Source organism: Myxocyprinus asiaticus, chromosome 47 (assembly GCF_019703515.2).
Source record: "Myxocyprinus asiaticus isolate MX2 ecotype Aquarium Trade chromosome 47, UBuf_Myxa_2, whole genome shotgun sequence".
In the NCBI taxonomy this organism is placed as follows: Eukaryota; Metazoa; Chordata; class Actinopteri; order Cypriniformes; family Catostomidae; genus Myxocyprinus; species Myxocyprinus asiaticus.
The window spans coordinates 9,506,089-9,515,593 of NC_059390.1; the positions used below are offsets into that span (position 1 = coordinate 9,506,089).

The 9,505-nt window shown below is 38.1% G+C and overlaps 1 protein-coding gene across 6 annotated transcripts in view; it reads left to right on the forward strand.

Annotated features, from left to right (window-relative positions):
• LOC127436748 (filamin-C-like) overlaps window positions 1-6,224 on the forward strand; it is a 73,410-nt gene extending 67,186 nt beyond the window's left edge. For all 6 annotated transcript variants that reach the window (XM_051691080.1, XM_051691075.1, XM_051691076.1 and 3 more), the window contains 7 exons: window positions 1,027-1,164; window positions 1,323-1,438; window positions 1,847-1,979; window positions 2,143-2,319; window positions 2,679-2,897; window positions 5,162-5,368; window positions 5,495-6,224. In XM_051691080.1, coding sequence (XP_051547040.1) covers window positions 1,027-1,164; window positions 1,323-1,438; window positions 1,847-1,979; window positions 2,143-2,319; window positions 2,679-2,897; window positions 5,162-5,368; window positions 5,495-5,682 — 1,178 coding nt within the window. In that variant the 3' untranslated portion in view covers window positions 5,683-6,224. The remainder of the gene's footprint in view (window positions 1-1,026; window positions 1,165-1,322; window positions 1,439-1,846; window positions 1,980-2,142; window positions 2,320-2,678; window positions 2,898-5,161; window positions 5,369-5,494) is intronic.
• Window positions 6,225-9,505: the final 3,281 nt, after the last annotated feature.

Below are 9,505 nucleotides of genomic sequence, written 5' to 3' on the forward strand. Positions count from 1 at the left end.
GTAAGGGATGACTTTGTCTAGGATTGGAAACATTGTTGTTAACAAAACAATTGAAAATTAAAGAAATTGTTAACAATTCTATACAAAGTTGTACATAAAATGCAGCACAGGGACTTGAGTGATAACTTGCTAAAAAAAAAAAAAAAACATTAAAAAAAACATCATGCAACTCACATTATTTCGTTAGCCCAAGACAACTGTGCCCAGTAAAAAATAACCTAAACATTTCTTAGTGCACCTTTAAAGGGACGTATAAATGAAATGTTTAAGCTTTTAGATAGTACAAGTAATATATTATACTACTATACAGCAGTAGTTCAAAAGTATAGTAGAATAGAGTTATTTAAAGGGATAGTTCACCCAAAAATGAAAATTCTCTCATTATTTACTCACCCTGATGCCATCACAGATGTGTGTAACTTTCTTTGTACTGCTGAACACAAACAAAGATTTTTAGAAAAATATCTCAGCTCTGTAGTTCCACACAATGCAAGTAAATGGTGACTGAAATTTTGAAGCTCCAAAAAGCACATAAAGGTGGCATGAAAGTAATCCATAAGACACCAGTGGGTTAATCAATGTCATCTGAAGTGATCCAATCGGTTTTGGCTGTGAACAGACCAAAATGTAACTCCTTTTTCACTATAAGTCCTGACAGCAGTCTCCTTGGCGATCATGATTTCAAGCTCTATTACACTTCCTATAGCATCATGGAATGGATTGCTTTAATGTTGCCTTTATCTGCTTTTTGGAGCTTCAAAGGTCTGGCCACCATGCACTTGCATTGAAATGACCTACAGAGTTGAAATGTTCTTCTAAAAATCTTTGTTTGTGTTCTGCAGAAGAAAGAAAGTCATACACATCTGGGATGGTCTGAGGGTGAGTAAATGATAAGAGAATTAAAATTTTTGGATGAACTATCCCTTTAAGCAAACTTTGCTTTAGACCTTTGAGGTCTGTCAGTTCTGTAGAGAGTATAGCAGAATTGGTTTGATTAATTTGTATATAATTGTGTGTGATGGTTAGCTGAGTTCAGTATCTGGACTCGGGAAGCTGGTGCTGGCGGTCTGTCCATAGCAGTTGAAGGGCCCAGCAAAGCTGAGATTTCCTTTGAAGACAGGAAGGACGGGTCTTGTGGTGTGGCCTATGTAGTGCAAGAACCTGGTAAGACCCCGGAATGCTAATATTAGCTTAGTTTTGCTTTAGCAGTGGAATGTTTGCCACATTTCATGAATAATTTACAAATGTTTAACTCACTAGTGTGTTTTACATTGGCACCCGGCCTTCTTATTCACTTCATGCCTTTATACGTTTGATGCCAGGTGACTACGAGGTGTCAATCAAATTTAATGACGAGCACATCCCAGACAGCCCTTTTATCGTTCCTATTGCATCACTGTCGGATGACGCACGCCTCCTCACCATCAGCAGCCTACAAGTGAGTGATTTCACATCAAACGCACATACACACTCAAAGACGCTCACTGACTTACACTGAGTTTTGTTGAGGGGAATAACTCTGCTATGTAGCAGTGGGATGGGATAAGATTCAGAGACTCCTCCATTGTGGATGGCAGCTCCTTTATCAATACACTCTGAGAGAGCACTTGATGGAGAGCAGAGAGCAGGGTTTCACAGCTTATCATAAAACAAGACAAGTCTACTTGCAGTTCTCTTCTTGAAGAGTTAAGAAGGGGTGTCTCTGATAAAAAAAAAAAATAAGAGCATGAAGTAGAGGCAAATATTTTTTTTATGTTGGCCAATGTGATTTCAAGTATCGGCTTTTCTTTGGAAAGAGTTTTTAGTGTTCATTTGTTCTCTTTCTCTGTTTCTCACAATCTCCCAGGAAATGGTTTTGAAGGTAAATCAGGAGGCCTCATTTGCGGTGCAGCTGAATGGAGCAAAAGGGGCGATTGATGCAAAAGTTCACACACCCTCCGGAACAGTAGAAGAGTGTTACATCACTGAACTAGACAATGGTGAGCATACAGACACACTCTCAGAGATACAAGTCAGGTTAAATATTTTATCTAGGATCCAAAGATCTATGTTACTATGTTACACAAAGACATTTCAGATCTGATCATAGTTGAAAGGAAATTGATAGATTGTACTTTTTAACCAGTTTACCTGTGCTTGCAGATAAACATGTGATACGGTTTATTCCACGGGAGAACGGCGTCCACTCCATTGATGTCCGTTTTAACGGAAGTCACATCCCGGGAAGTCCCTTCAAGATTCGTGTAGGGGATACCGGCCAGGCGGGAGACCCAGGAATGGTGACTGCTTTTGGGCCTGGACTGGAGGAGGGAACTACAGGTATGTAACAGCTGTGATTTCATTAGTTAATAAAGGGATAGTTTAACCAAAAAGCAAAATTAAGTCATCATTTCCTCACCCTCATTTTGTTCCAAACTTGCATGACTTGCTTTCGTCCTTGGAATGTAAAAGGAGATGCTAGTCAATACGTTAGTCTCAGTCTCAGTCACTGTTCACTTTTAATTTTTTTTCTTTACAATGAAAGTAAACGGTTACTGAGACAGATTCATTCTGCCACATAAGTCATATAAGGATGAGTAAATGGTGACAGAATGTTCATTTTTGGGTGAACAATCAAATTAAATGAGCCAACCACAATTCTTAAGACACACATAAACCTCCTTGCTTCACTTTTACAGGTGTACCATCAGACTTCATTGTAAACACATGTAACGCTGGGTCAGGAGCTCTCTCAGTCACCATCGACGGCCCCTCAAAAGTGAAGATGGAGTGTCAAGAGTGTCCGGAAGGATACAAGGTCACCTACACACCCATGGCCCCTGGCAGCTACCTGATCTCCATCAAATATGGAGGACCACAGCATATCGTGGGCAGCCCGTTTAAGGCCAAAGTCGGTGGTGAGACATCTCACTTTACAGTATTCTACACCAGTGGTTCTCAACCTTTTTGACTCCAAGGACCCCCACTGTCCAAGACAATATTTGAAGGCACCCTCGCCCGAAATTAGACGTGTCTGATTAAAAGAATTAATCACGGATAATTTTTTATTCTAGAAGTTTCAGAAAGAGTCTGTTTATAATTTGTAGGCATACATCTTAAAGTATTTTTAGCATTTTAAATAAGTTTAATTATTTGAATTATTTTAATATTTCTTATTTTAAATTAATTTTAAGTCAACTTGAGGCCCCCTTGGAAGAGTGCTGAGGCCTGCTAGTGGGACATGGACCCTTGGTTGAGAACCACTGTTCTACGCTGTATAGCAGGGAAACTGGCTTGGTGTGGCTTTCTGTTATTTAAAGGAATGGTTCATCAAAAATGTAAAGTCAGTTATTATTGAGGGGGCTTTCCCCCTCCCCCTGCCCCCACTGATCTCTGTTCACATTATATTATTTGGGTCCGAACCGCGGTCAGATTGCGTCATCAACGTGAACACAAGCAGCAACTGTTTACGACTGTAACTAGTTAACGACTAAAGAAGACATCAGCTTCACGGTGTTATTGAAGTATTCCTCTCTTTGGATTTACTGCCAAAACTTTATATGCACAGAACGACACTTGTGTTTGTCTGCCACGGATGCATTTAATGTGTGTGATGCGAAGAATGTTAGCTCTTGTCTGCTGCGAGCCCACAGATGAGTTGCAAGAGATGTGAAGAATGTGAGCTGCTGTCTGAAAGGGATTTATTTGGAGTCAAGAAAGTATGAGAAATGCATTATAGTGTAATAATTGTGATTAGGAGCCTGCAAAGACGAGAATTATAAGTCATCAATAATGGTTCTCTTTCGCGATTTGATATGGTTGCATTCATATCAGCAGCGAACCATACCAGAGTTCACATCAATCGTTGCCTTTTCAAAGCGGACTCGGGTGCGGTTCACAGGTGTGCACCCTAGTTATGAAAACAGCGTTCACATTATCCAAATGAATCAAACTTTGACGTCATTCAAACCTGGGTGCGCACCAAAAGTGCTAGTGTGAAAGCACCCTTCCTCATTTTCATTTTGGGTGAGCTATTCCGAAAACTTTGGAAAAAATAGATAAATATGAGTCATTGAACAGGTTTAAAGGGATAGTTCACCCAAAAATGAAAATTCTATTATCATTTACTCACCTTCATGCCATTCCAGATGTGTATGACTTTCTTTCTTCAGCAGAACACAAACGAAGATTTTTAGAAAAATATCTCAGCTCTCTAGGTCCATATAATGCAAGTGAATGGTGATCAGACCTTTGTAGCTCCGAAAATCATATAGAGGAAACATAAAAGTAATCCGTAAGACTCCAGTGTTTTAATCAATATCTTCAGAAGCAATATAATAGGTATGGGTGAGAAACAGAACAATATGAAGTCCTTTTTTACTCTAAATCTCCACTTTAACTTTCACTTTCAGATGTGAAAGTGAAACTAAACAGGCACCACATGTGACTTTCAGATGTAAAATTGAAAGTGGAGATTTAGAGTAAAAAAAAAGACACATTTTTATTTGTTTCTCACCCATACCTATTATATCACTCCTGAAAATATGGATTTAATGACTGGAGTCTTATGGATTACTTCTACATTTCCTTTATGTGATTTTTGGAGCTACAAATGTCTGATCACTATTCACTTGCATTGTGAGGACCTACCGAGCTGAAATATTCTTCTAAAAATCTGAAATTTGTGTTTTGCAGAAGAAAGAAAGTCATACACTTCTGGGATGACATGAGGGTGAGTAAAAGATGAGAGAATTTTAATTTTTGGGTGAACTATCCCTTTAAGCACACATGTCAAAATGGGGGAATATGGTTATGCAGTTATAATCATGCAGTATGCTGAAGTGGATTTGAAAACAAATAAGCTTATGACAACTATGAAGTTTATAGTGTGTGTGCTGAAGCGCTAGAGAGATTTAAATTTGAAAATATTACACTGTCCCACTTTTCCTTTGCCACTAATGCAAATAAGCTCCCTGTTTTCTTCCACCCATAAACAAACAAGTTTACAGACACAGAAAGCACACACAGGTTAATATTAATCTATGACTTTCGAAAGTGAGAGCGTTGTCGGGCAAAGATGTTTCCATGTCCTCAACTGAAAACCAAGACACATATTTCTTAAAATAAGGAACTGATCTTTCTATAAAGAAGCAAAGTAATGATGAAATATTTACTCCCACAGGTGCACGTCTGTCTGGTGGTCATTCTCTACATGAAACATCATCAGTGCTGGTGGAGACCGTGACAAAATCATCTTCAGTGGCCGGATCTTTCTCCTCTATGCCAAAGTTCTCTTCTGATGCCAGTAAGGTGATCTCGAGGGGGGCTGGACTCTCCAAAGCCTTCATAGGCCAGAAGAACACCTTCACTGTAGACTGCAGTAAAGCAGGTAAGACATGCAGGAATAGACGATTTTATAAATATAAAAAACAAAATTATCTATTAGAATCAATAGATGGATAGATCCCATATTGAACACACAGATGACTAAACAGATTTTCTTTCCAACTTGCAGGGACGAACATGTTAATGGTAGGAGTTCACGGGCCAAAGACTCCATGCGAAGAAGTGTACGTCAAACACATGGGCAATAGAATGTACAACGTCACATACACAGTGAAGGAGAAAGGAGACTATATCCTGATAGTCAAATGGGGTGAAGAAATGGTGCCTGGAAGTCCCTTCCACGTCACAGTGCCTTAAAAAGACTCTCTTTAGACCATCTCCACTATGCAAAGGCTCAGCTGTTCGTTCTGAGAAAGAGACAGGACTCACTGACAATGCCTTGCGCCAAACCTTTTGATGACGTATTAACTTAACGTGTATTCCAAGCAGTCAAGAAGGCATCTTTTGCTTGTTATCAGCAAGCTTCTGTGCCAACTGTCTTCTGTATCTGCATATGCTTTACCCAAAGTCCAGATATGTTAATTTCACTCACACGGTTATGTACCATGATGTTTTGTATTACATTATTTTTTGAGGTTCTGAGAATAGAGAATGTTTAAGGTGAATGATGAAACATGTTTGCGCTGCCTGTCAGTTGCTATATTGAAGTAGAGAAGTGAACAAGGCTATTATGCAATATGCTAAATCATGTCCACCCTGTTAACAGATACTGTCTGGACCATTTGCAGACATAATTTAACAGCTGATTTATTTAATTTTTTTTAAAATTTTTTTTTTTTTTATCTATTTCTAAAACTGGTCTTATTTTTATGATGAAAAACACTATTTAGTCTCTTAAACACTATTAAAGGTTTTGAGTCTAAACCAGGTCTGATTGAGAAGAGATTGAGACTTATACTGTATGGCAGCCCTCCAATAGGTTTGGGCTCAAACTGGGTCCCAGGTGGCCCGACATCCCTGCAGACTGGGTTTGCGTGACTGGTTAGATGAGATTTTTGTACCAAACGGTGTAGCAAAAACCATTCAGCATGTGAATGTTTGAAAACCCACAGTTTTTACAGTAAAACAATGTTAAAGTGCAGCATTTTAAAGTGATTTTACATGTATGGATATGAAACAGAAATGTATGGAGAAACACTAACTGTTTATGATTTTAATCTACTGTTTGGTAAAACTGTGCTGGCATATTAAAGTTTTAAATGCTAACTTGGCATTTATTGATGTCCATAAGTCTTCTATTCAATTCTAGAACTTTACTATTTTAATGTCCTTCTGCAGCTGCTGTTTGCAATTCAGTTAGGTGACGCTAGTGGTACAGAAGTTGGGGGGGGGGGTGGGGTGTTGATTCATTCCAGTGACTCGAGTCATTGAATCCATTCACCAAAGAGATTCTTTCAAATTAGTTTACTGATTCGTTCAGTCACCATTTCTGCAGATCACATCTTTAGTAGTTGGTGACAAATGAGGGTATTTGATGTGGTACGAGTGAGTCACTGAATCATTGTTAAAAAAAAAAGTACTTTCAGCGTACTCCACGCTGCAGACTGTACAGCGATGACGTAGTAGATATCATCCCATGGTATTGGATTTAAATCCTTACAAGGTGCCTTCATTTGCAAATCACTGCATGTGAAGTCATTGACTGGCCGGGCACTGAGGTACAACGGTAGATGCTTTAGCTTTTGGACGCTGCTATACTAAAGCTGCTACTAGAGCTGCTCTAGTCGTTCACGATCGAAACAACGGAAGTGAATGAGAACAATTCGTTCACTTTATAGATTTGTTTAAAAACACTGATTCGTTGATGAACGACATTACAAATTACACACTGCTGCTTTAAACTTTATTCTGCACGGACATCTCTGATCCAATCTTCGGCTCCGTAATCTGCAATAAAGGGATAGTTCACCCAAAAATGAAAATTCTCACATCATTTACTCACCCTCATGTCATCCCAGATAAGTATGACTTTCTTTCATCTGCTGAACTCAAATGAAGGTTTTTAGAAGAATATCTCTAAAATTTTGAAGCTCCAAAAATCACATAAGTCAGCATAAAAGTAATCCATATGACTCCAGTGTTTAAATAAATGTTTTCAGAAGCTATATGATAGGTGAGGGTGAGAAACAGATAAATAGTTAAGTAATTTTTTACTTTAAATTATCCTCCCTGCTTAGTCAATCTCCACTTTCACTTTCACATTCTTCTTGTGTTTTTGGGGATTCACATTCATCATGCATATCGCCCCCTACTGGGCAGGTAGAATAATTTCTAGCAAAAAAAGGACTTAAATATTGATTTGTTTCTCACACACACCTGTCATATCACTTCTGAATATATGGATTAAAACACTAGAGTGGTATGGATTACTTTTATGCTGCCTATATGTGCTTTTTGGTGTGTCAAATTTTAACACCCATTCACTTGCACTGTATGGACCTACAGAGCTGAAATATTCTTCTAAAAATCATAATTTGTGTTCTGCAGAAGAAAGAAAGTCATACACATCTGGAATGACATGAGGGTGAGTAAATGATTAGAGAATTTTCATTTTTGGGTGAACTATCCCTTTAACCTCTAAACAATAAAAACTATTTATAAAGACACCACCTGAATTTCACTCAGCAACATCGTCAAATATTGACAACACGCGAGTCGTGCAGATTAGGGATTTCAAGTGCGATGAGATCATATTTGTGTAAATCTAAACATAATATAAACATTATATTTTCATACATATGTTTTATATAGCCAAGTGTATATAAGAACTTTGAAGCTCCAAAAGGCACAAAAAGGCAGCCTAAAAGTAATCATACGATTCCAGTGGTAAAAGCTGAAGTATGCAATTTCTGCGACACTAGCGGCACTGAATGGAATTGCAAAAATAAACAATGTTTTCAACACAGATTTCCGAAAACGCCTCTCGTCTGCTGTTGTTTGAACCATTAGATAGTCCCGCCCCCAACTCACGCCATTGGTTGAGTAAAAATGTTTGGTCTAAGCGGGTGGCTCTAAACAAACACAGGAAATTTATAGTGCCACAGAGACAAAGTGTTTACAGATTTCGAGAAAATGAACCTCTGATTGACTTTCTTATAGCTGTCTCTGCATATTAAGCTAGGATAGAAGGAAGTATTTTAACAATGAAAAAGTTACACACTTCAGCTTTAAATCCATGTCTTCAGAAGCTATATAATAGGTGTGGGTGAGAAACAGATCAATATTTAAGCCCTTTTTTTTTTTTTTAACTATAAATCTTCATATTAATTTATAATAATTATTTTGTTTTTTGCCGATTCACATTCTTCTTGCATTTTGAAACCTTCTGGTCGGGGCTGGTCAAAAGTGGAAATTAATAATAAAAAAAAAGGACTTACATATTGATCTGTATCTCACCCACACGTAATATCTTGCTGCTGAAGATATGGATTTAACCACTGGAGTCTTATGGATTACTTCTATGCTGCCTTTATGTGCTTTCTGGAGATTCAAAGTTCTAGTCACCATTCACTTTTTCATTGCATTATATGGACCTACAGAGCTGAAATAGTCTTCTAAAAATCTTCATGTGTGTTGTGTAGAAGAAAGAAAGTCATACACGTGTGGGAATGCATGAGAGTGAATAAATGATGAGAGAATTGTCACTTTTGAACCTATTCCTTTAAGTCATGTCTGTTTTGTTTGTGTCATCATGTGTTTGTTCCATTTACAGGCACTAGAGGGCAATCTCACACTATTTAATTGGCCAGGTGGATAGTAGTTAATGAGGTATTAGAGATTGCAGCCTGAATCAATGCAAGTTGCCCAAGAGGAAAGATCCTTCAGGTCAGTGTTTGAGCTATACAATTGATCAGGATTTAAAATAGCAGTGTTTTCCAACCTAATCTACCTCAGACAAATCCATGGCTTTGAAGGGCATTTCAAACCAGCACAACAGAATTGTTTTCTGTTATCAAGATATCAATATATCTTGGCACACAGACATTATCTGCCTCTCTGGTCCAGTGATTTTATGTCTGTGCTTGTAGGTGAATGCTGTTAAAATACTGTTAAATGATGAGAATAACATTTTTGTTGACCTGAAAGCACACACTGCTCCTATCAGGTTTAAAGAATTGCA